The following is a 26,658-nucleotide window of genomic DNA, read 5'->3' as shown; positions in this document are numbered from 1 at the left end:
TACATTCATATATAGTAAAAAGTCTTTATTAAGAAGTCAAAAAATAAAACTCTTGATACAATTTTCATAACCGTCAAGTCAGCTCAGCAAATATATAATCAGTACTTTAGCCATGTAAGGTTAAAGGTCCGTTATTTTCTTTTAAAATAAAATATATTTTAGTTCTTAAAATTTATTCAATAAAGTACATATTTTCCTATAAATTCCCTACATATACATAAGAGGTAAAAAATAAAAAAATAAAACTAAACAAAACAAAATAAAAAGGCGATCAAAATAATCTTTTTTTGCGACATGACGTGCTTAACTGTTCCCCCAACTGTCCCACACCTCTTCTCTTCCCCCAGTCCTCCCCCGCCCCCATCCCAGCCAAGACACCTGTCCTTTTCAATGCATTGTGGGCAGCTTTCACATTGGCAAATAGAAGATAAAACTGTTACCAAAAAAAATATAGATATATTTATAGAACCGTCAAGAACTGTCCAAAAAAAATAACTACATACAAAAACCCAGAAAATTATAATAATAATAAAATGCTTTTAAAAAAATAAAGACAACCCTTGTGTGTCCTAAAATAAAAAGTGCAACCGGACCTTTTCTTTCTGTTTATTTCACTTTGCAAACTGAATACTGTTATTTGGAAAGAACTGTTGAAGAACAGCTGCCCGTTCTCCTCCCCAGCCTCCACACCTGGGTTCAGAGTTAAAGCTATTCTGTAAACATTTGATTTTTTTTCTCCCTCCTGCAATTTCACACCCCTCTTTCCTGTCATTTTCCATGTCCCTTCTCCCCCCCACCCCATCTTCCTCTCCAGCTTTCTATCCAGCAAGAAACATGGCCTGTCACCCTCCCCACCCGCAGTCCCAATCCAATCCCTTAAATAAAAAGGTTGATTTAAACAGTTAAAAGTTCTTAAAAAGCTGTGTTGTAGGGAGAGGGGTGGGGGTGGGGGCCCATCCGATCGGACTCCGGATGGACAGCTAGGAGAAGATATGGATGGCTTGAGTGGCCGGGGTGTGGCAGGCGGGGCACTCCGGCTCGGCTTTGCCACAGATGCGGATGGCGCACTCCATGCAGAAAAGGTTGTGGCCGCAGGGCACGAGGGCAGCGATGACCTCACTTTCAAAACACACCATGCACTCTCGAGAGCTCTTCCGGTGCCCGTCAGAGCTGCTGGAATCCGTGGGGGAGCCGGAGGTGCCGGAGATGCTGCCTGGCAGGGAGGAGGAGGAGGAATAGCCTGTGCTGTTGGAGAAGGAGGAGAGCGAGCCCTGGGTGGGCAGCCAGGACAAGGTGCTGACCGGGTCGCTCTGGATGCGGCGGGCTAGGGGGTGGTCCAGGGCGACGCTGCTCTCTGGGAGGGTCGGGGAGTGCCGGGGCGTGGCCGTCCTGCTGATGCTGCTGTTACGTCTCTGCGAGCCGTTGATGGAGGAGCAGCTGCTGAAGGCCTGCAGGGGGTTGGAGCGCTCGAAGGGAGACCAGATGGTGGTGGGTGTGGTGAGGTCCAGGGCCAGGAAATCGAAGCCGAAGTCAGAGTCTTCGGAGCTGAGCGGTGGCGCCTGGGACTCGCTGAAGTTGAAGCCGTTGCTGGTGCTGTACGGGCTGGTGGGGCTGGCGTCGGCTATCCGGCCACTGTAGTAGGATTCGGTGGAGGTGCTGCCCAGGGAGCTCAGGCTGTCGTTGCGAAGACCGGCCGAAGGCCTGCGGGTGGGGTTGGGGGCTTTGGCCCACAGGCTGGCGGTGCTGCCCAGCAGGTCGAGGCAGACGTCGGTGCCATTGGAGTGGAAGTCGTTATCTGCGCTGACGTCGATGAAGGAGCCTGTCCTCATGGTGATGTGGGCTTCGATCTCCTCCCGGGCCCGGTCCACATTCTCGGGCATCCCCGTCACCTCAAAGACAGGCTCTTTGTCTCGGCTGGGCGTAACGATGTACGTGTGCGTCTGCTGTTGGATCCTCTTGATGGTGGCCCCCTTGGGCCCCACCACCAGGCCCACCACACGGTAGGGGACTCTCACCTGGATGGTGGTCTGCCCTGGCAGGTTGGGGGGACCCTGCACGGTTCCCGACAGGCCGTTGACCTTGTTGCGCGTTGCTCGGATCATGGAGAAGTGTTCAGCCGCTGAGAGGATCTCCCTCTTGGCCATTTCCACATCCTCTTTCCTCCCGGTCACGATGAAGATGGGCTCCTCCCCTCTGACTGGTGTCTTGATGTAGGTGTTGGTTTTAGCACGCAGGGCTTTGATCTTACAGCCTGGAATGCAAAGGAGACAGGAAAGCGACACATGTTAAGTCCCAGGTTGAAGCTGGGAACCAAGCGCACCCTGCTGCCCGTGGAAGCCAACAGACCTGAGATGATGCAGTAGTTTCACTGAATTCACACTTACAACCGGGAGACCTTCCGAGAGGGGAGGCCTCACGCTTCACAGGAAGTTACACCTGAGTTCTGGTGAATGCTATGGGCTAGCGTGAAACACGAAGGCTTGCTGACCCCCCGTCGCCATGTCCACTGGGGCAGGACCTCGGGACCCCAGCCAGGGATCAGGGCCCCATCATGCAAACACAACACAGATGGTCCCTGCCCCAGAGAGCTCCTTATCAAGGAGTGAGACAACATGCAACAGGTGAACACAGAGGAAAAAGGGGTGCACCCTGGGTGGAGAGGTGGGGGCAAGGTCAAGGGGACAGAGACAGACACGCTCACCCAAGTTAATAGTTACGGCAGCCCTAGGTGGTGGCCTTCCCCCTCAGAGACGGATTGGAAGGAAGTGGCCGAGGACGCAGGCACAAGAGTTACTTTTACCTCAGCAGCGGGTTCGAGACGGGACAGAGAAGTGACCCTTTGGGTTTTTTTAAATCCCAATGCTTCCTTTATTTGGAGCTGGAGAATGTCTTCCCGGAGCTCAGGAGGCAGCAAACTAAGCGAGAGCAGCCTGTGACATGGAGAGCTGAAATGACCCTGACCTATGAGCACTCCAATGACCAAAGGATGGGGGGGTGGGGGGTGTTTATCTAAACAGAGACCAGGCAGGCTGAACAAAAGGGGGACCCCCTCTCGCCCCCGCATCTGCCAGGCCCATCTTTTATTTCTTCAGTTCCCCTTATTAGCATGTGTACTGTTAGCCTCTTGTCGTGGCCCCATTGAGACCCCCTGTCCAGACACACACACCGGGAGAATTTCTTCCCTCCTTCCTTTGCTTTTGGTCTAAAAAAATGCATGTGTTTCTGCCTGGAGGAAGAATTCAAAATGGAGGACAGGGAACGTGTCCACTAGGAGTGCCACAGGAGGGGCTATGTTAATTAGGGGCTGAGCTAAGGGCCTATATATGCAGCTCTGGCTCCAAGATCTCTGGGTCAGGCAGAGTGATCTAGCCCAGTGGTTCTCAGCCAGGGGTACGGGTTCAGGAAAAGTCTCCCCTCCCACAGAGCGGGAATGGGAAATGACTCTGAACTTGAAGCTTGATGTGAATGAGGATGTTTGGACCACAGGGCAGGGACCTTTGCTAGAGAAACCAGTGACACATGGAACCAGGCTAAGGAAAATGTTTCCTGGAGTCAATAACTGGAATATCAGCAGTATTGTGCAGCAAAATGTCTGCCAAGAGGAGTTAGCGCATTGGTGGTTCGGTAGAAGTCACAGATACAGCGGGGGAGGTCTAGCTTTGGTTTCTGGCCAGCAGAGGGATGAGTTTTATTGTCTCCAAATATCAGTAGAAAAATTCAGACCCAAACAGGGTGTGGTGGGAGTCTGCAGAGCTCTTCCAGGGGGTCCATCAACTCCTCTAGAGATTTGCCTAGTTTTACAACAGGCTACGTAAAAAGCACTAGTGACGTCAGTACAAAATAAAATCATACAGACAGTGACCTACTTATACTGCTCTCTATACCACACACTGAAATGTAAGTACAACATTTATATTCCAATTGATTTATTTTATAATTCTAGGGTAAAAAGGAGAAAGGAAACAATTGTTCAGGAATAGTCGCTGTGGCACTTGTGTCTTTTTAGAGCTGATTTTGTGAGCAAGTCGTGTTGAAGTGAGGTGAAACTTGGGGGTCCGCAAGACAAATCAGACTCCTGAAAGGGGTACAATCGTCTGAGAGCCACTAGTCTAGTGGATGGGGTGTCGGCCTAGTACTCAGAAGACCTGGGTGTTACTCCCAGCTCTGCCACCAACCTGCTAAGCGACCTTGGATAAGTCACTTCCCCGCTCTGTGCCTCTGTTTCCCCTCCCACCTGTTGTCAGTCTTGTCTATTTAGACCGTGAGCTATTGGTGGCAAGGAGCGTCTCTCACTGCGTGTGTGCAGGGCGCCTAAGCCAATGGGGCCTTGATCTCAGCTGGGGCCTCCAGAGGCAACTGGAATACAACCAGTAACTCCCTAAACGCCGATCAGAACCTTCTCTGGGGATACATTTCCGGTAGCTACGGTCCCACTATGCCCGATTTGTGTTCGCGCCACTTGCACTCGATCACTTTTTGTAACAAAATCCACACAAGTGACACATTCTAAATCTAGAGACCAGGCTTGTTTCCTGCCCTTCGTTCCCAATCATGAAGGCAGAGGAGCCCACATCCTCTGTGCCTGCCCAAGCTTTGGTTTAACCCAAACCATTATCAATCAACTGTACTGCGGCAGCACCTAGCAGCCCGTCATGACCGAGAGCCCATCATGCCAGGCACTGTACAAACACAGAAAAAAAGACAGTCCAAGAGAGTCACCAGTAAATATTGATAACACCATGAGATCTGTTAGAAGGACCCTTGTCAGGCAGGTTATCAACCTATCTAAGGCATATGTCCCCCACATCACTGTAGTGACAGCGCTTCTCACAATCTGCAAGGCATTTGTCATCACAGAACCCATGTGCGTCAGGGCAGTGCGATTATACCCATTTATAGGTGGGAAACTGAGGCAGAGAGAGACATTGACATGCCCAAGATCATATAGACAATCTGTGGTGGAGCAGGGGCTTGAACAGGGCTCTCCCAAGTCCCAGGGCTGGAGCCCTAACCACTGGACCAGGCCCAAGGTTTAGGCGTTGTAGAACTGTAGTAATCTGCATATAAAATGGGTCTCCTTTCACCACATCCCTGCAAAGAGGCTGTAGTCAGGTCGTGGCTGCTTTTAGGAGGTATACCACAGCACACTGACAAGGGCATTAAGTGCGTCAGAAAATTAAAACTAAAAATTGTCAAAATGAGCAAGCAGAGTGCATTTTTAGATGCCAAATCCTTGCTTTTTGATCACGTTAATTCATCCCTTACAAAATTCAGCCAGTCATTCACAAAGGGGTCTCCTGGTCATTTGTGTGAATGACTGGGGCTCGGCCCTATCAAACAGGAGCTCTCTCACAGTGGTTAAATACATTCAACTCTGTAGAAGCCAACAAGAGAAATGAGTTACATTTGAAACAGGAGCATCAAGGTGTCACAAAAGCCCGGGACCCAACCAGCTGTTCTGAGCTTGAGAAGGAGCTTGGGGACCAGACAGTCTCTGGAGGATGAGAAAGGAGTGGGGAAGTAGTTTTAGAAAGCCTCAAGACGACTCCCCAGCTCTGGAGATCATGCATAGAACCTAGAACATAGAGCCAATCAAGGTGGTCATATTGGGTGGCTGTTATGTTTTCCCAAAGCCTACATCATGACAAAAAGAAGAACAGGAGTACTTGTGGCACCTTAGAGACTAACAAATTTATTAGAGCATAAGCTTTCGTGGACTACAGCCCACTTCTTCGGATGCATATAGAATGGAATATATATTGAGGAGATATATATACACACATACAGAGAGCATAAACAGGTGGGAGTTGTCTTACCAACTCTGAGAGGCCAATTAATTAAGAGAAAAAAAAAAACTTTTGAAGTGATAATCAAGCTAGCCCAGTACAGACAGTTTGATAATAAGTGTGAGAGTACTTACAAGGGGAGATAGAGTCAATGTTTGTAATGGCTCAGCCATTCCCAGTCCTTATTCAAACCGGAGTTGATTGTGTCTAGTTTGCATATCAATTCTAGCTCAGCAGTCTCTCTTTGGAGTCTGTTTTTGAAGTTTTTCTGTTGTAATATAGCCACCCGCAGGTCTGTCACTGAATGACCAGACAGGTTAAAGTGTTCTCCCACTGGTTTTTGAGTATTTTGATTCCTGATGTCAGATTTGTGTCCATTAATTCTTTTGCGTAGAGACTGTCCGGTTTGGCCAATGTACATGGCAGAGGGGCATTGCTGGCACATGATGGCATATATCACATTGGTAGATGTGCAGGTGAACGAGCCCCTGATGGTATGGCTGATGTGATTAGGTCCTATGATGATGTCACTTGAATAGATATGTGGACAGAGTTGGCATTGGGGTTTGTTACAAGGATAGGTTCCTGGGTTAGTGGTTTTGTTCAGTGATGTGTGGTTGCTGGTGAGTATTTGCTTTAGGTTGGGGGGTTGTCTGTAAGCGAGGACAGGTCTGTCTCCCAAGATCTGTGAGAGTAAAGGATCATCTTTCAGGATAGGTTGTAGATCTCTGATGACAAAACTCCAGGATGACAACTGTGGTCAACAGCTTTGCTCGTTGTAGCTGACAACTGCATTTCTCTGGCCCAGTGGGACACACTATCAGCAGCTCATCTGTGTGGGGGACAGAACTTTCTCGGGGGCTGGTCCGAGATTGTGGAATGAACTTCCCCCAGGAACTAAGGAACGTCACAAACCTTCCACTCCCAGTGCCGGGTGCGTTTCTTTGACCTGGCTTCTCTAACAAATAGAGAGCAACATGTATATTAAAATAAATAAATAAATAAAAAGGGCCCTAAAATTCTACCAGAACAAGACACGATCCTGTACAAGCTTCTCCTCCTGGGAAGAGGAGAAACAACATGTGATTTAGTTGGGGATTGGTCCTGCTTTGAGCAGGGGGTTGGACTAGATACCTCCTGAGGTCCCTTCCAACCCTGATATTCTATGATTCTATATGACGTGTAGGGTCAGGGCGCTTAATGCACAACTGGACGGCGCTTGGATACTACAGTGATGAGCGTGGTATAACTACGCTCCTCTGGCACAACGGTGTATAAAACAGAACAGGAAGCTTCCTTCGAGGCCCGTGCATGAAGGATATTCAGACTAGTGTGACCGCACTGATGCAGTTACATTGATGCAACCTTTCTGACATACGCAGGGCCGAGCTGGCACAGCAGGGCTTATGCTTGTGTTACACCAATGGTGCTTCAGCAGAGACAGCGACCCCGACTTGGTGCTGGTGCAATGTGCCTACGTTAGGGGTTTGCATCAGGAGAACTAAATCAAGAGCATTTACACTGGAGCTAGTTTTTCAGTGTAGACAAGACCTCAGTCAAGACTCTGTGGCACTAGCCGCAGTGGGGATATTTCCTATAGCCGGGGTGAGTAAGGAAAGATGTATGCCACTCTCTTGGGCCTCCTCCATCAGGAGAAGAGCTACAATACAGTTACTCCCACACGGAGACCCAGTGACTGCCATGGGATTCCACATGGCAGTAATGATACAGGCAGATGGACCCTCTGCGAGAATTGTGGCCTAAGATCTTGACTGGATTAAAGCACCCAGCGACTTGTAGTGTTCAGAGAAAGACTGAATTGTGCTGGACCGAATGTAAAGGGGATTCTGTATTGAGTCTGCTGGAGACAGACAGACCCTGTGGTTCTCTCGGTCTCTCTCAGTTCCCGCTGGCACTGCCCAGAGTCACCAAGCCGGGGTCTCCCTAAGTCTTGGAGTGGAGCAGACAAAAAGGGATGTTGTCTCCACTACAGATCTCGTGTTCTAGGTGCTATAAAAGGCAGCAAATAAAGCAGAGAAGCAAACCTGTTCACTGCAAAGAATTTAGCTCTGGGGTTGGCAACATGTACATTTGGGGGCCCAAGCCCCAAAGTCACTTGCGTGCCTAAGGTACGTTCCAGCCCTGGCCTGCGGCTACGTCTGCTCAGCGTGACCCATGTTACAGCAGAGTTAACGCTGGTTTCAGCACAAGTTCAGGATTAGATGCAGCTGACTGCCTGTGAGTTATGGCTATGCCAGGCTGTTTCCTCCTCACATCCCCCTCCATCCCCATTCAGAGGGCTTGGGATGTCAGCTGCTGCACACAGCAGGGGGCTGATGCTTGGCATGTCGGGGTTTTCCCCACCCACCCAGCTGTGAATTTTTGGGGGGGGAAGCAGAAGGGAATGAGGAGAAAGAAAACCTAACGAACAGATGCAGCTGGATTTTACTTATGGAAGCTGCTCAATCATAGACTATCAGGGTTGGAAGGGACCTCAGGAGGTATCTAGTCCAACCCCCTGCTCAAAGCAGGACCAACCCCAACTAAATCATCCCAGCCAGGGCTTTGTCAAGCCAGGCCTAAAAACCTCTAAGGAAGGAGATTCCACCACCTTCCTAGGGAACCCATTTCCAGTGCTTCACCACCCTCCTAGTGAAAAAGTTTTTCCTAATAGCCAACCTAGACCTCCCTCACTGCAACTCCTTGTTCTGTCACCAGGTACCACTGAGAACAGTCTAGATCCATCCTCTTTGGAACCCCCTTTCAGGTAGTTGAAAGCAGCTATCAAATCCCCCCTCATTCTTCTCTTCTGCAGACTAAACAATCCCAGTTCCCTCAGCCTCTCCTCATAAGTCATGTGCTCCAGCCCCCTAATCATTTTTGTTGCCCTCCGCTGGACTCTTTCCAACTTTTCCACATCCTTCTTGTAGTGTGGGGCCCAAAACTGGACACAGTACTCCAGATGAGGCCTCACCAATGTCGAATAGAGGGGAATGATCACGTCCCACGATCTGCTGGCAATGCCCCTACTTATACAGCCCAAAATGCCATTAGCCTTCTTGGCAACAAGGGCACACTGTCCCTAGTCTGTAGCAGTGCATGGGATTCTTCCTTCCTAAGTGCAGGACTCTGCACTTGTCCTTGTTGAACCTCATCAGGGTTCTTTTGGCCCAATCCCCTAATTTGTCAGGGGAGCCGACTAGCCGATGACACTCCCTGATCAAAGGAGTGAAGATAAATCGCCCGGGGGCCCGGTTAGCGCCGTTTCGAGGGGCTCTCTCTCTCTCTCACACACGGCATGCCAGGTATAGTCATCCAGAATGGCCACAGGGCTGCGTTTCTGGGCTCAGATTGGAGGACACACCTGAGTTCATCCCCTCTCGCAGCCTACTGGACTCCGTCTGCCAGCCTCTGGGAGACACCATAGGAATCAAAGCACCGCACCATGGTCAGAGTATGCAGAAAGTTGAATGTCAATTGAAAAGCGTTTGTCTCTTCTGTTGGTGGGGGTTTTTTTGGCACTAATTTAGGGCAACAGCTGGGTGGGTGTATTTATGGCTAGGGGCTGTCAGGACACGACTCATTTAGTAGCCTGCCGGGTGGGTATATTTATGGGTTGGTCAGTGCGGCCAGGTTTAGTCTGCTTAAGTAGGTCTGGGAGGTTGGGACTCCTGAATTACCAGCCTGGCTGTGTCCCTGACAGCTGCGTCTCCTGCAGCCAGCCATTTCCTGCTCTGGGTCCCAGTTCCCACATCTGTGAGATGAGGGTAACACTCTGGCTGTGGAGATGAACCAACAGGCCTACAAGCAGCTCCTTTAACCTGAAGATCTCAAAGCAGTTGCCACCATGGCAGATGTTCTCCCCTGTTTATTGATGGTGAAAGAAAGGAGCAGACAGGTTAGGAGACTTTGCCCAAAGTCACACAGCAAATAAGTGGCAGAGTTAGGAACAGAACCCAGGTTGCCTGACTCCCTGTCCCATTGTGGGACCACGCGATCATGCTGCCTTCAAGAGGCACGGCTGGTAGAGCGCTAACTCAGGGCTGAGGATCCCTGGGCTTTTGTTACTCCTGGGTTTGGAGAAAAACTCACATCTCTGGCACTCTCGAGTAATGTGCTCATTCGAATCTCACCGGGTATAGTAAGCGGCTCAATCCCATGCAATGAGAGGTTGGGGGAACCGGCACAAAGCCTGCAATGAAAGGGAGCCTTCTGCCTTTCTCGCCGGCCACAGGAAAGAACTACATACACACGCTGTTTGCTTTGCTCCTAGGAGTCAGTCCTCAGCACTGTTGTGAGACAGCTCCGTAGTGACATGGAAATCAGCCTACCACGTCAAGATGGCTGGTGCATCTGTACAGTAGCTCTGCTTCAATGCATCCATCGCATTGATAAAAATGCATTTACACTTCTAGGCTGACGTGATGCTGGCCACACGTTACATTGAAGGAAGTTTCCTACCCACTTTCAAGTCTCATTACGCTAGTGATCTTGCCAGGGTTCTCTCTCCATGCATTTCCCTTGGCTCTGCCTCCATCAGGGAAAGGATGCAACTCAAACAGATTGCCAGGAAATGAAATGCAGTAGCAAAAAAGAGAAAAGTTCTGGGACTTGATCCCCTAGAAACAGGAGAGTGCAGAGTTCACCCACACAGAGCTTTGGGCCAGGAATTTCAGTAAGAACTTTTCAAATCCCAAACTATTAATGGTCTCACTGCACCCTTTAGCTGATCCGCAATGTTAAAGGGCAAAGAGTCTGGTGGCACCTTAAAGACTAACAGATTTATTTGGGCATAAGCTTTCGTGAGTAAAAACCTCACTTCTTCGGATGCATAGAGTGAAAGCTACAGATGCAGGCATTATATACAGACACATGGAGAGCAGGGAGTTACTTCACAAGTGGCGAACCAGTGTTGACAAGGCCAATTCAATCAGGGTGGATGTAGTCCACTCCCAATAATAGATGAGGAGGTGTCAATTCCAGGAGAGGAAAAGCTGCTTCTGTAGTGAGCCAGCCACTCCCAATCCCTATTCAAGCCCAGATTAATGGTGTTGAATTTGCAAATGAATTTTAGTTCTGCTGTTTCTCTTTGAAGTCTGTTTCTGAAGTTTTTTTGTTCAATGACAGTGACTTTTAAATCTGTGATAGAATGACCAGGAAGATTGAAGTGTTCACTTACTGGCTTGTGTATGTTGCCATTCCTGATGTCCGATTTGTGTCCATTTATTCTTTTGCGGAGGGACTGTCCGGTTTGGCCAATGTACATGGCAGAGGGGCATTGCTGGCACATGATGGCATATATGACATTAGTGGATGTGCAGGTGAATGAGCCCCTGATGGTGTGGCTGATGTGGTTGGGTCCTCTGATGCTGTTGCCAGAGTAGATATGGGGACAGAGTAGGCAACGAGGTTTGCTACAGGGATAGGTTCCTGGGTTGGTGTTTCTGTGGTGTGGTGTGTAGTTGCTGGTGAGTATTTGCTTCAGGTTGGGGGGTTGTCTGTAAGCAAGGACTGGCCTGCCTCCCAAGGTCTGTGAGAGTGAGGGATCATTTTCCAGGATAGGTTGTAGGTCGTGGATAATGCGCTGGAGAGGTTTTAGCTGGGGGCTGTATGTGATGGCCAGTGGTGTTCTGTTATTGTCCTTGTTGGGCCTGTCCTGTAGTAGGTGATTTCTGGGTACCCGTCTTGCTCTGTCAATCTGTTTCCTCACTTCCCCAGGTGGGTATTGTAGTTTTACGAATGCTTGATAAAGATCTTGTAGGTGTTTGTCTCTGTCTGAGGGGTTGGAGCAAATTCGGTTGTATCTTAGGGCTTGGCTGTAGACAATGGATCGTATGATGTGTCTTGGATGGAAGCTGGAGGCATGTAGGTACGTAGAGCGGTCAGTAGGTTTCCGGTATAGGGTGGTGTTTATGTGACCATCACTTATTTGTACTGTAGTGTCCAGGAAGTGGATCTCTTGTGTGGACTGGTCCAGGCTGAGGTTGATGGTGGGGTGGAAATTGTTGAAGTCCAGGTGGAATTCTTCAAGGGCCTCCTTTCCGTGGGTCCATATGATGAAGATGTCATCAATGTAGCGCAAGTAGAGGAGGGGCACTAGGGGACGAGAGCTGAGGAAGCGTTGTTCTAAGTCAGCCATAAAAATGTTGGCATACTGTGGGGCCATGCGGGTACCCATAGCAGTGCCACTGACTTGAAGGTATAAGTTGTCCCCAAATCTGAAGTGGTTGTGGGTGAGGACAAAGTCACAAAGCTCAGCCACCAGGCTTGCTGTGGCCTCATCAGGGATACTGTTCCTGACAGCTTGTAGTCCATCCTCATGTGGAATATTGGTATAAAGTGCTTCTACATCCATGGTGGCCAGGATGGTGTTTTCAGGAAGAACGTCAATGCACTGTAGTTTCCTCAGGAAGTCGGTGGTGTCTCGAAGATAGCTGGGAGTGCTGGTAGCATAGGGTCTGAGGAGAGTGTCCAAATAGCCAGATAATCCTGCTGTCAGAGTACCAATGCCTGAGATGATGGGGCGTCCAGGGTTTCCGGGTTTATGGATCTTGGGTAGCAGATAGAATACCCCTGGTCGGGGTTCTGGGGGTGTGTCCATGTAGATTTGTTCCTGTACTGTAGCTGGGAGTTTCTTGAGCAGATGGTGTAGTTTCTTTTGGTATTCCTCAGTAGGATCAGAGGATAGTGGCCTGTAGAATGTGGTCTTGGAGAGTTGCCTGGCAGCCTCCTGTTCATAATCTGACCTGTTCATTATGACTACAGCACCTCCTTTGTCAGCTCCTTTGATGATAATGTCAGAGTTGTTTCTGAGGCTGTGGATGGCATTGCGTTCTGTACGGCTGAGGTTATGGGACAAGTGATGTTGTTTGTCCACAATGTTAAAGGGGAGATGCATCCCGGCTGTTACGCCACTGAAGCTACACCAGGGTAAATCACTTCCTTCATTCAGCTGAGATCAGGATTCTGGGGTCTCCTGGCAAGAGCTATCAGCTGAACGGCACAAGGGAAGGAGGCGGTAATCACCCCCTGCTCTGTTCACACCCCTAAGAACCTGGTTTGCAGAGGTGCCGAACACCCCCCAGCTCCTGCCAAAGCCGATTGAAGCCAAGAGGGTTCCAAATCAGGCCCAAGGTCTTTGATCAGCAACATTTGATTTAATTGGGGATTGGTCCTGCTTTGAGCAGGGGATTGGACAGGTGACCTCCTGAGGTCTCTCCCAACCCTGATCTTCTATGATTCTAGGATTTACTTTTCACCCTTTATGCTGCCTGCTTTCCATAAGCAAAGCCGGATGTGAACGGGATAGCGCACCTGCCAGTAAGGCCGGCTATGTCATTTTAACAGTGCGTATTTTGTATATACCACGCTCACTGCATTCCTCCCCTAGGAGATATAGGGCTGGTTCTTCACCACCGGGTACCTCGTGCAAAGGGTGTGTAAACTACTGCCATTGGCTCTGGCAGTGCTTTACATTTGCTTTGCACAGGTGTAAGTGAGAGCAGGGAAGAATCGGGCTCACAAGCAATGCAGGGTTACAGCGGGAAGGGAGCCTGGTGGATGTGCAGTGGAGCTCGGAGTCCAGCGCACGCTCCTCTGGAGACCATCCTCATACCTGGGATTTGAAACGTTTCCCTTAAAACCCTCACTCATGTTTCTTGGGAGCATTAAAAAAAAAATCAGGAGCTTCTGAAAGGTTCAGTGAGGTCCAGAGTTGAAAATGGCAGCCGCTGGTGCAAGCGGGCTGGTGCATTTGCACACGTGCTGGCCATGCTCCCAGTAACGTTTTGTAGCCTGGCATCAAAGGGCTGCCTGTTATTCTGGCCCAGGAACAGTGCCACTCCTCACTTCCTGTTACGCCAGCCTCCAGCATGCGCATTGCACCAATGGGGTGCTTCTATTGTGAGGTCATTGAAACAGATGCTATTGCTGGGTGCAGAACAGAGGGGAGAGTTCATACAACTGCTCCAAAATAAAACCAAACTCTGTTCCTCTGGCTAAGGCAGAAGCCCTCAGCAAGAGAGGTTTCATACTGAGATTGGTAGGGAAACCCACGCTCTTGGAACAGGTACAATGTACCTGAACTTCCATCATCACCAGGGTAAATCCCAAAGGGACGCAGCCACTTCACAAATCAAGCACCACCCAGATCTATCTCTAGTTAATGCCTTAAGAAATACCCTTCTCTGAATAATTCTAGTGGCCACTGGATGGCACCGTTGCTGCATGGGGGAGGCGTCTAATCCCCAGGGCAATTCAATATGAGCTGGGGAAAGACTACTCTTTAGTGCCGTAGGGGTTACAGGATTGGGGCCAGGCCTGCTGGCATGCTGAGCACCCACAGATTCATTTTAAGGCCAGAAGGGACCATTATGACCATCTGTGTAGCACAGTCCAAGGTTACCAGCATCATCCCCCTTTTACAGATCCCACGCTGAGGTGAGGAGGGACGACATGACTTGCCCAAGTCACACAGAGTCTGTGGAACAGCAGGGAATTGGAACCCCTCTGCAATGGGAGAGGAGGGCGATACCCCTAGAACACGCAGGGTCAGTGCTGCTACGTTCTCGTCACGCACCCTGTGCACACCCTGGAAACCAAGGCTGCAAACAGCAGACCGAATTGGGATAATCCGGATCCTGATTACTCATAGACTTTAAGGTCAGAAGGGACCATTATGATCATCTAGTCTGACCTCCTGCACAATGCAAGCCACAGAATCCCATCCACCCACCCTGTAACAAACCCCTAACCTATGTCTGAGTTACTGAAGTCCTCAAATCGTGGTTTAAAGACCTCAAGGTGCAGAGAATCCTCCAGCAAGTGACCCATGCCCCACACTGCAGAGAAGGCAAAAAACCTCCAGAGCTTCTGCCAATCTGCCCTGGTGAAAATTCCTTCCTGACCCCAAATATGGTGATCAGTTAAACCCTGAGCACGTGGGCAAGACTCACCAGCCAGCATCCAGGAAAGAATTCTCTGTAGTAGGTTACAGTGGGAATGGAGCAGTATTTGTTGGTCCTTCACATTTCCTTCTTCAATTCATTGGTTCATGCCATTGCGGAGGCCTGGCAAGATGTAAAGCCGACAACAACGTCCAACTGTTTCAGGAAAGGCAAATTTGTTGTGCCATGGAAGGTGGGTGAGACGAGGATGTCGAAGAGTTTGTCGACCCCCCCGAATGATGTCCCACTTCCAGTCCACATGGAAAAAGCGGGATCGATCATTCAGTGGGGGGAGGGGAGGAGAAGGGCACAAACTTTGCTAAACTTAGTAGCTGCTGCGGCTGAGGGTTTGGTCACGTTCGGAGAGCTGCCCGATGAGGAATTACTAAGGCCAGAGAAACGAGCTTGTGTTGATGAAACGGATCATAATCAAGAGAGTGAGGATGATTTTGAGGACGTTCCACCTCCAACCAACTCTAAGCTGTTGAAGGTTTTGCACAAACTTTGGCACTTTTCGCAGCTAGGGGGACGACGTGACAGGGTCTACAGGTCTCTTGGGGACACTGAATTCCATCTTCAAATCAAAATTGTGACTGAGAAGAAGCAGAGCAAATTAACAGAGTTCTTTCACCTGACATGAGTTTATCCATTCATAATCAATGTACAAGTGGATCCTGTATAAACAGAATGCACTTGGATGTGGAATACTACTTTAATGTAGGTTATTACAGTATTATGTATTTGCTTAGCAGATGCCCTCATCCAGGGTGACTTATAGGGCATACGAAGTATTACAGTTAAGTGCGAATACAAAAAACGTTCACAAGTAAGAACAAAGAGGCTGTGTTTGCTATCATGGTCGATGTCGGATTATTCTCAAAACATAAAAATAAAACTTGATACTTTTATAATGTGAACTCCATGAATACCACTTTATTGCTACAATATGTTAGTAGGCTACAAATGCAGAACAGAGCACATGTTAAAATGTACAGGATGTACACTAATGCAATACTGTAGCAATAATAACAAACATACATTGCATTGTTGCAATTATAGATAGTTAGCGAGTACTGGAGCTCTTTTACGTCTCAGAAAAAGCACGCGGCCTTTGGTCAGACGAAACGCCCCATAACAGCAACAGCTGCTTAGGAGCAGCACAGCAAAAGGGAACGAGTATGTTGCTACTAGCGAGTATTTCTGTAGTGCTTAACGAGATGGGTCCAGTTCTACTGGTATCAAAGCTATACCCGCATAGCTTATTCCTGTATGGGAAAGCGAATAAGCCACGTCAGTACCAGGCACCTTTATACCAGCAGAACTGAAGCCACACAGGGCATTCCCAGTATAACGACACTGGGAAAATAAACCGGACACCGTTATAGCCGTGTAAAATCTGTGTGCAGCCCGGGCCTTAGATTCCAATGGAGCTTAAGAACGTGCTTCAGTGCTTTGCTGAATCAGGCCCTTAGTAAATGGCCAGAGAAGAGTTTCAGCGGGAGTTCACACAGTGCAGAGGGTCAGCTGCTAAGGAGGTGAATGGCTGGCACGGACACAGACTGAGCGGCTTGTAATTTACAAGTTGCAAGGGCAGATCCAACCTAAAAAAAAAAAAAAATAGACAACAGAAACCTGTACAGCCGTGTAGGTAAGTAACAGCCAGAAACCAAGCCACGCTGGGGATTGAGATTTCACTGCAGTATACGCACAGAGCACTGGGCAATGGGAAACCGTGCAGGCCACGGTTCCGTAGAGAGCAGCTACAGATCTGTTAGCACACTCAGGAATCCCGACCCGGCACACAAAGGAGGCCGTATCCTGTGCAGGGACAGTTACTATGTAGCAGCTTGCACTGCCCTGGGCAGCTGGGATGTCAGGGAGAGCGCCAGTATCTGGGAGGGGTCTTTGTTCACTAAGGATGGAACAGGGCTGCAGAGGTGCGACTAGGGCAAGGGTTGTAAAGCGGGGCACTGGGGCAGGGGAGGAAGGGAGGCAGATGGGCGGGACAGTCCCGGAGAGCTAGGACAGAAGGGAGCCGTGCTGTCTGGAGAAACCACTGGGGAGGGAGAGGTATCGACCGCCCTGATCCAAAGGGTGACGAAATGGCTGAACGGCAGGCCTGCTGTACCAAACAGGGAGAAGGAGAGCTGCCCATCAGGGCTGTAGAGGGGCCAGGAACGTTCCCAAAGGTGGCGGTGTGGCTACATGTCGTATTTACTATTTGTATTTGCAGGTCACCTCAGAGCCCTAGTCACGGCCCACACGCTGTACGAACAGAGCACAAGCCACTCCCTGCCTCAGAGAGCTGGGTAAGCTGAGCCGCGTTGCTGTCCGGTATTAACACAGAACAAGACTGAGCCGCGTTGCTGTCCGGTATTAACACAGAACAAGGCTGCGCTGCTTGGCGGGGTCGATCATTCAGTGGGGAGAGGGGAGGAAAAGGGCACAAACTTTGCTACACGTCTAACAACAAAGTTAGATCCACGTTTCTACTACAGACAAAAGCGAATCTCGCCCGGCCCCCGGGGGAACCACTCGCAGCGACATTCCAGTTTGTAACTCATCCATTCGCTCCCGCTTGGTTTGACAAACACGCCGAGAGGTTTCCTCCTCTCCAGCGGCAATAGGTTACGTTTCACTTCAGGGTCCAAAAAGAAAATGTTCAGTCCTGACGTAGGCTCGATCGGGACAGCATGTCAACAGGTGCTTTACTCTAAGCACGTGCTCTAGTGCTCAGTGCAGGGTAGGGGGCGAAGATGGCCATAGCTGTATTCAAACCAAGCGGCCAAGCTTGCTCCTGACCCACATCTCCACCCAGCAAAGGCGACTCAATAGACTGGTTTAAATGGGATGCTTCTCTTGAAATCCTCCCTTCCAAGCCCCAGTCACTTGCTGACATTTATACTCTGCTGTTTGGCCAAATTCCTCCGTCTCATTTTAAATGGGCGTGCGGCTCTCTCCACGGCCCCTCCTGCAGTGCTGCGGGGGCAGAACAGCTACGTTTCAATAGCAGGCACATATATCGTGATAATCATCTTACGCTGACACTGTGCCTTTCATCCCTGAGGGATCACGACGCACTTTAGAGGGAGACGCTAATGTACAGAACCACACACAGGAATCGCAGAAGCCACTTATGAACTGCACCCACCTCTGGGGTGGAAATGGCGCAGTGTTGCTGTGGGCTGTTAAGACGTTACCATCCATTTAGGACAGGAAGTGAAGAACAGCGGAAACAGGGCAGAGGCAGAAGGCAGGTACCCAAGCTGGAATCTGGCCAAGTCACCAGCGGGGAGCACTTCACGAACGCCCGGGGTGGGGCAGCAGCTGCTGGAGCCCATCGCCTCTCTAAACTGACCTGGGGTGATGTTGGTGAGAAACCAGAGCGGGATTAAGAGTCTCTCACTTCGAAGTGCCACCGGGGTAGAAAATATCTTCCCAACATTCCTAGCTAGTGCAGCGTGGCCACGGCTGCAGGACTGCTCCAAATCAGAGTCCCTTTTGCACCATAAGCATAGAGTCTGCATTCACACACTGGGTTTACTGCTCTTGGCTCAGGCTTGGACTTGAGGAAAGTAACTGACTTATTCACACTGCATGGCTTCTCACCCCCCACTGTCCAGGACATGTGCTGCCCCACAGGCAAGAACTGTTTGGATTCAGGCTGCCTGAGCTCTGTCTTCACTCCCCAAATGCAAGCCAGAGCTGAGCTGTGGGACAAAACCAGCACGTCACCCCCATGCTCCTGGCTCCCCAAGGGCAGAGCACAGGACCAGGAAGCGAGCTGGACAGTAGGGAGGGAAAATAAGTCCTTTCTGCCTTGGTTTGGGATACTGTTGCTGACTTCATTTAAAGCTGGGTCTCTTTGTCTTTGCCTTTGGTCTGGCCAAGCCCCTCTCCACCAGCTTCCCCCTCCTTTCACTTCAGCACACATCAGCAGCTCCTGTCCCACAAGACTCTGTACGAAGCCGGCTGACTCCACTTTAGCATCCATCAGGCAGGGGCTGGTACGCACCCTGGCTACAGTTACCCTCTAGCACACCCCGAGATCACACACAGGCCAGCCTGCAGCGCTGCCATCCCCAGCAGCACCAAGGCAAGTCTGAGGATGGGCAGGGCTTACCTACAAGAGACGCTTACAGCCCTAGCTGCTGGGACAGCCCCTTGGGAACCTCTAAAACAGGGGTAGGCAAACGTTTTGGCCTGAGGGCCACATGGGGGTTCCGAAACTGTATGGAGGGCCGGGTAGGGAAGGCTGTGCCTCCCCAAACAGCCTGGCCCCCGCCCCCCTATCTGCCCCCTCCCGCTTCCCACCCCCTGACTGCCCCCCTCAAAACTCCTGACCCATCCAACCCCCCCTTCTCCTTGTCCCGACTGGCCCCTCCTGGGAACCCCGCCCCTAACCGCCCCCCCAGGACCCCACCCCCATCCTACCCCCCCGCTCCCTGTCCCCTGCCTCCCCCAACCCCTATCCACACCCCCGCCCCCGACAGGCCCCCTGGGACTCCCACGCCTATCCAACCGACCCCTGCTCCCTGTCCCCTGACTGCCCACCGGGACCCCCTACCCCTTATCCAGCCCCCCCACTCCCTGCCCCCTTACCATGCCGCTCAAAGCACCAGGACTGGCAGCTGTGCCGCCCGGCCAGAGCCAGCCACGCCGCGCACAGTCTAGCGCACCGGGGCAGGCCGGCGGCTCTCGCAGCCCCGCTGCTCAGAGTGCTGGCGGCATGGCGAGCTGAGGCTGCAGGGGAGGGGGAACAGCAGGGGAGGGGCCAGGGACTAGCCTCCCGGCCGGGAGCTCAAGGGCCAAAGCAGGACGGGCCCACGGGCCGTAGTTTGCCCACCGCTGTTCTAGCAAGACCCTGGCCAGCACATCTCAACTAGCCCCCCAGGACTCTTTCTTTGGTGAAAGAGGCTGCTCACGCTTAGTTGCTACGCACATCCCCACCTCCGTTCCCTGATCCAAGGTCTCATGCCACCATCAGCAGTACAGCGCTTGCGATCCCTCGTGTAACAGAACAACGCTGGCACAAGAGGCACCAGGGCTGGGGCTAGATGAAGAGGGGGAGAACAATCACATTTAGCACTTCTGTTGCACTCTTCAGCTCCAAAGCGCCTTGCCAATGGTAATGAATTACACCACCAGTTACACCACCACTGGGAAAGGCAGGCGTGTGCTGTACCTCTGTGCTTTCTCCAGACGGTGGGGAAGCTGAGACAGGGAGACCGAGCCACTTGCTTCAGGCCACAGCGGAGAAAGTCAGGATACATCTACCCTGCAAAAAAAGCCGGTGGTATGTCCACACAGCTACTAGACACCCGTGGCTGGCCCATGCCAGCTGGCTCGGGCTGCAGGGCTGTTTCAAGTGGCAGGGTCCCAGTGCTTGGGTTCCAGCTCAACCCAGGAAGTCAACACAGCAATGAAACAGCCCCGCAGCCAAGCACGAGTCTGCTGGCATGGGCCAGCCGCGGGTTTTGCTTTGCTGTATAGACATACCCTCAAAGCTTGGGTCAACTGACTCAGGGTCTCTCTATGGAGCTAAAAACAGCAGCGTAAACATTTCCGCTGGGGTGCCGAGACCCACCATCCTCGCTGGGTTTCAGAGCTTGTGCAGGAACATCTAGACTGCTATTTTTAGCCCAGCACAAACCCAAGTCAGTTGACCTGGCTTCTGAGACTTGCTACTGGGGGGGGGGGGGGGGGGGGGGGTGAAGGGGAGGAGTTGCAGTGTAGAATACCCTTAGTGTCAGCCCAGATAATGCAGTGATCGGAGAGCTCTGTAATAGCACAGGGTGTTTCTGGCCCTGAGCTCAGACCAAGGGGAAGACACATTTGGGAAGGAAATTTCAGACTGACATAAAGGGATATAATAAAATGTTCCTTTTATCTGACATGCTGGGCGTGAAGGCAGAGAGACGAGCTGGGTTAGGGCTCAGAAAGGACAGAGAGCAGTAAAACAAAAGGAAGATCATTAGCGGCCTAGGTGAGAGCAATACATCATCACCCATGTGAAGTTGGGACTCGTGGTCTTACAGCATATTCTCAGTGTTGGAACTACTGGGACACCTGGAGTGAGGTCAAACAGCGGCTGTATTTCACCCTTCTCTAACACCTTGCCTCCAAGGATCTGTACAAACGTCAACTCTTCTAAATCCCTTGCCGAGATAAGAACTGTTCCCATATCACAAATGGGGAAACTGAGTCCCAGAGAGAGGAAGTGACTCGCCCAAGGTCACACCTCAACTCCAAGTCAGAGCTAATAGAACCCAGGAGTCCTTTCCCTGCTCCAATCAATGGTAACTTGGGGCCTAGCTGAAGAGAGGGGATGTTCAGAAGCGTGGGCCAGTAACCTCCATCAATTCCTCTGCTCCAGTAACCCCGCCCCCGCCCAGCACTGATTTCATTAGTACTGCTATGGTTTTTGCTGGTTCAAAAGAAGACCATATTACTGCAATTCATGCCTACAGCGCTTCTTAGAGCCGGCCCCGCCCACAGCCAGATTCATGAACGGGTTTGCATGCAAAGGCATGACAACATAATCCCTCTGGGCTGAGTTGCTTTTTGGTACCGCCGTGTGCCACCCGAAGCGGTAAGGATGCGGAGGAGAGGGGAAGGGCCCTATGCTCCCCACTCTCAGGCAGCTTGCGGGAAGACGCACAGCTGCTGGGCACCTTCCCCAAAACCGCTCCAGCCGCCTCTCGCCCTGGGATGGGGGGTTGCTCGGTCGCGTTTTGCTGAACACCTCCTTGTTTCTGTAAGCTCAGCTGATGAGCGCCAGTTGTTTGACCGAGCAGATGTGCTCCTTTACACAGCACAGGCCAGCCGCGGCGGGTCCCCAGAAGTCCCAGGGAACAATAAGGTTAATAGACTTGGAAGAAGGGTGGGGAGTCACAGTGAACAACGTATTTCTGATGGGGAAACTGCTGCCCGACAGACGGGGCTCTTGAAGTCTTTCACACTCAGTCTATTGTGATAGTTTAGTTTGGTGCTTATGGAAGCCAGGCAACTAAACACAATACAGCCAAGGGCTGGTATCTGCCTTCCAGTTACTCCCACAAAGATCCAGGTGGGCTTCAGACATTTTGGAAGGCATGGTCCTTGCTCCAAAAAACTGGTGTGAGAAGCTCTGCCGATGCACCTCAATCCAGATGTGCAACCCCCCCCCCCCCCACCGCTATTCAGTCTCTGGGATCTCCCCCCAACCTCTGCTCTGCCGATGCTCCTCAATCCTGATCTGCAACACTCCAAGTCCAGGGCTTTCCCCTGAATACACACACTGAGTCTGTCTGGACTGCACAGCGAGTGTGTGATGTGGATAAAATGTCCAATGGTTGCTTAGGTCAAACTGATTTCACCCATGACCCTTCCATTGCTCTCTCTGCCTGCAGGGGCCCATGGTGCATTCATCCTTGTAAACATCCTTGGAACAAAGCATTTCCCACACTACACCTCATGCTCATTTTCCTTATTACAACTGATTTAGGAGCCAAGGTAGCAGAACCTTTACAACACGGAATCGTAACACAGAAGGAATATATTATAGCCATAGAGGTGGGGCTTAGTAGTCCAAGCACAGATCTAGGAGACAGTAACACTTCAATTCTTATCCTGGCTCAGAAACAATCTTTCAGGCCCAGGAAAAGTCAGTTAACTTCTTGGTCTTAGTTTCCTCATCTGTAAAATGGGGATGCCTAAACTGCACTAAGGCCATATTCTGCGGTGGTCAGCTCACCAGACTGGGGAGTTAGGAGACATCAATTCTAGTTCTAGTTCTGCCACTGGCTCACTGTGTGACTATGGGCAAAATAATTCCCCATTTTACAGACAGGGAAACTGAGGCAAAGGGAGGGTTTTCCACCCTCAGCTAAGATATCAGTTACCTCTAGTAATTTAGCCCAGACTAGGCACTAAAGCAGTGGTTCTCAACCAGGGGTCTGAGGCCCCCTGGGGGGGGCCACCAAGCAGGGCCAGCATTAGACTTGCTGGGGCCCAGGGCAGAAAACCAAAGTCCCACTGTTTGGGGCTGAAACCCAGGGCCCTGAGCCCCCCACCCAGGGCTGAAGCCAAAGCCTGAGCAACCTAGCTTCGCAGGGCCCCCTGTGGCATGGGACCCAGGCAATTACCCTGCTTGCTACCCCCCAACACTGGCCCTGGCTTTTATATGCAGAAAAACAGTTGTGGCACAGGTGGGCCGTGGAGTTTTTCTAGCATGTTGTGGGAGCCTCAGAAAGAAAAGGGTTGAGAAGGCCTGTACTAAAGAACACTGGCAACGGATCTCTGCTACTTTCTCTTAATTGGGAATTCTACTTCACTGGGGTGAAAGGTCCATCCTACTAAAGTAGACTTGACTTTAACATAGAAGCATATTGTAAGGATTAATATTCATGTGTCCATAGTGATCAAGGGATCTTGGTACCCAATTCATTCTGGAGCTTGTATTTCACACCAGTTTCATGCAGCCATAAAAGATTCTTAGGACACTGCAGTTATGCACAGAAGTCCCAGTCATTTAAAACCACAGCTCTCATCATCCCTCTGGTGGGGCTAAAAAAGGCTCAGAGATACTTGTGCAGGGGGCTTCAAAACCACAAGAGCACTACTTGTACTTCCCAAAAAGGGTTGAGGGCACAGTGGAAAGTTAGATCCCATGTCTGGGGAAAGGTACAAGACAGATCTGCACAAAGCCAAGCATTTCAAGCAGACAACCTGTGAATGGGAAGGGCTTGATTTCATTTCTGCACTCAAGCTGAGCTTGATGCAGGACCAAGAGGAAGTGAAGTCACCTTTGTGCCTTCCCTATTCTGGGGCTGGGTCAGATCCAGTTTGACCTCTGATGCAAGTTGGAGCAGCCTCAAAACAGTCCTAATTTGCACCGGTTGTCTGAAGGGCTTTTCTGGTGGTTGAGAATAGCTACATCCCCTCTCCCCTGGAAACGTCCTGACATGCCCCTCCATGGGGTGGCACACAACCAGGGCAGCACCAACCTGATGGCACCCTAGGAATCCCTCCAGAGCTGAATCTGCCAGCCCTACTACTTCTTTATGACAGAAAAGGTGCCGCAGAACAGAACTGAATCAGGCTCCAATTGCCTGGAAGAGCCGGGAGATGAGGGAGACAGGGAACACGGAAAGAGGAAAAAACAGAAAAATATAAAATTAAAAGGTATTTCAATATTTACCCTGTGGGGTGGGGGTAGTGGAAGCAACTACATTCCGTTAGTGTTACGAACCCAAGTTTCTATCCTATTTCAGCCTTTGCATGTGCTATTCCAGGGCGCTCTCTCCCTCACAGCATGCCACTCCTAAATCACATTGATTATTAATGACCTTGCAGCGTATTTGCATAAACCACACCAGTTCCCAGAGTTTGACAAGCATCCAGGCTTCCCTCTGCACCAAGTATTTCCGGGAGGACTAGGAGCACACAACTTAAGGAGACACACATTTAACTTAATAAGGGTTGATGAGACTTGGAATTGTGGCTTTTCTATAGTTCAGTCACCCAAGCAGACAGTAAATCTGAGTTACTAAAAGGGCACTGGACTCTGGTTTGGGATCCTAACAGCTAAGAGATAGAAAAGACCTATTAGATAATTGAATCTATCCCCCAAGAGAGGATGGATCAGAGATTAAGTTTCTGTGGCATTGGCCAAGAAGCAGTGAGATCCTGCTATACTCTGTCCCAGGAGTCAGTTACCCAGGTATCATCCGTACAGCGATCACGCCCACCTTTCGCTGCTTCACAAGCTCTCAGCACAGCCTCCAGGAATAGAAAGGGAACCACAGAAAGTTGAGGCCGAGCATGAGCAGTTGGTATAAATTGGGATTGTGTATGCCTGGAAGTGGGTTGGAGCTCTGGGAGCAGGCCAATGGGAAGCAGAGAGTATGATGTCATCATGCTAATCACAGCATGGCTCTAGCTAACAAAGAGAACAATGGGCTGCCACACTACCCCACTTCCACCCATGAAAAATGCACAAGGGCCCCACAAATCCTATCCATTAAAATGAAATGATCACCGTGAGCCACACACCTACAAAGAGAGGCAACAGTCGGAGGTCAAGGCAGAAAGATGAGGGAGGAAAGGCTGCACCTCAGACCAAATACACTGGAGGTCAGTTTGCAAACAGGCAAGACTAAGATCTCGACAATTATTTTTTGATACTAAAAATGCCCATTTTATTTATTTTGGGTTTTTCTTTAAGAAGTAACTTTAAAGACTAAAATATATTTTTATTTTAAAGAAACAAAACGCGCCCGGCACACACCCAGCTAAGTACCACAAGCATTGAGGCGTGCCCTTGTGTCCTTTTGTGACAGATTTTTTTGCAGTCAGGGATCCTACGCCCCTCCACAGCTACTTCATATCTCAAGTGTTTAACATATTTTAAATTAGTAGATGAAATTAAGAATCCAACTGAGATCAATTAAGGCTGATAGTAAATATTACATTAAGTGTGTGCGTGGGGGGAAATCATTCAAATAAATGGAAGTATTTTCCATCTATTTCATAGTCATTTGTACTTTACAGTCTATTTCCACAGACTTGAGAAGTCCAGTAAACATGAGAACTTTGTGGGTGTGTATATATGTAATATACACAGTGTGTAGCAGGCCTCTATAGTTTAGACAACAGCAAACTCTAGTAAAATATTTACAAATGTGGAGTCATTTTAAAATGGCACACAGAGAGAGAGGGCTTGTTCATAAAATCAATAGAATTAAAAGTGTCTCTACATAAAGAGTTTGAAGGGGTTTTATTTCTAACAAGTTTCCACTCCACACTCCTCAGCACAAAGAAACAAAGACTAAAACTGACCCAAATAAAAACTGGGATGGGCCAGTGCATCTCATACTTTCTGATTGCTGTCTGGGGGGGGGGGGGGGGTGTCTCACACAAAAAAACATAGAACACACATTTCTGTGCATGCCATGGCTCTCCAAAAGACAAGCAAACACCTTTCTAACTAGATACTGGTACAGAGCAGTGGCCCAGGAGTATTTAAGCTACAGGAATCTCCATTTCTCTCCAAATCTACCAGTGTCCTCTGGTTCCCAAGTCAAGTTATTCAGACACGAATTACATATATAGGATCTATTAAAATCTCTCAGTACATATAGAGGGAATATTTTAAGTGACATATATATAGATATTTTGGCTTATTAACCAGACTCATGGACTTGCATCTCCTCCTTTCTCCATTTTAGATAGTGTGTTACCTGAAGGTATCAAAACTGAAAAGCTGCCTACAATAGAGCGGGGGAATTGAAGGGGTACAAGGGAAGACACACAGACAATGGGTAAAACAAAAGGAAAAAAGGCCGCTGAAGTTTACCTTGTCTCCCCACAATCTCTGCTACATGTTCAGAGCTGGGGACAGGGACACACTCAGTCATGTTCACGCTCTTCTTTCTGCTTCCAATGATGCTCATCTGTTCAGCCAAGATGGAGTGGTGGTGGCCCAGGTGGGGGTGAAAGTTGCTGAACACATCTGGAGGGGAAGTGGTGCTGGAGGTGGAGGGGCTCACATCTGGATCCAACATTGGCAGCCCCCCCAGCATCCCAACTCCCCTGTCCAGCCCTGAGCCATGGTCCATTTCCTCCAGCCCTCCATCCCCAATCTCCAGCACCTCCTCCTCCACTCCTCCTTCTTCAATCACCCTTTCTTCTGCCTCCTCCTCCTCCAACCCCAAGATGGAGAGCTGGTCCAGGGCAAACCTCAGCGCTGCTGCCGCTTCTTCCTGATCGGCCGGGGGCTGCTGCCCTCCTCGCTCCGGCTCGGACTCCGGCAGCGGCTGCTCGCCGTGCCCCTGCTGCCCAGCCCCAGCGGCTGGGGGCGGCGGGGGGGCGCTCAGCAGCCCCAGGCAGTGAGGGGGGCAGCAGGCTGCCTCCCCCCCGTCAGGCTGGTAGATGGAGCTGGGCAT

General features: G+C 50.3%; 1 protein-coding gene across 1 annotated transcript; it reads right to left on the bottom strand.

The window, feature by feature from the left end:
- Window positions 1-26,658, bottom strand: MEX3D (mex-3 RNA binding family member D). The gene is made up of 2 exons (XM_034755429.1): window positions 26,070-26,658; window positions 1-2,251 (listed from the first exon to the last, which is right to left on the bottom strand). The coding sequence occupies exons 1-2, from the start codon at window positions 26,656-26,658 to the stop codon at window positions 981-983; spliced, it is 1,860 nt and encodes a 619-aa protein (XP_034611320.1). The 3' UTR covers window positions 1-980.

This window comes from Trachemys scripta, chromosome 22, assembly GCF_013100865.1.
Source record: "Trachemys scripta elegans isolate TJP31775 chromosome 22, CAS_Tse_1.0, whole genome shotgun sequence".
NCBI classification, from domain to species: domain Eukaryota; kingdom Metazoa; phylum Chordata; order Testudines; family Emydidae; genus Trachemys; species Trachemys scripta.
This window is presented reverse-complemented; position numbering and strand designations above follow the sequence as displayed.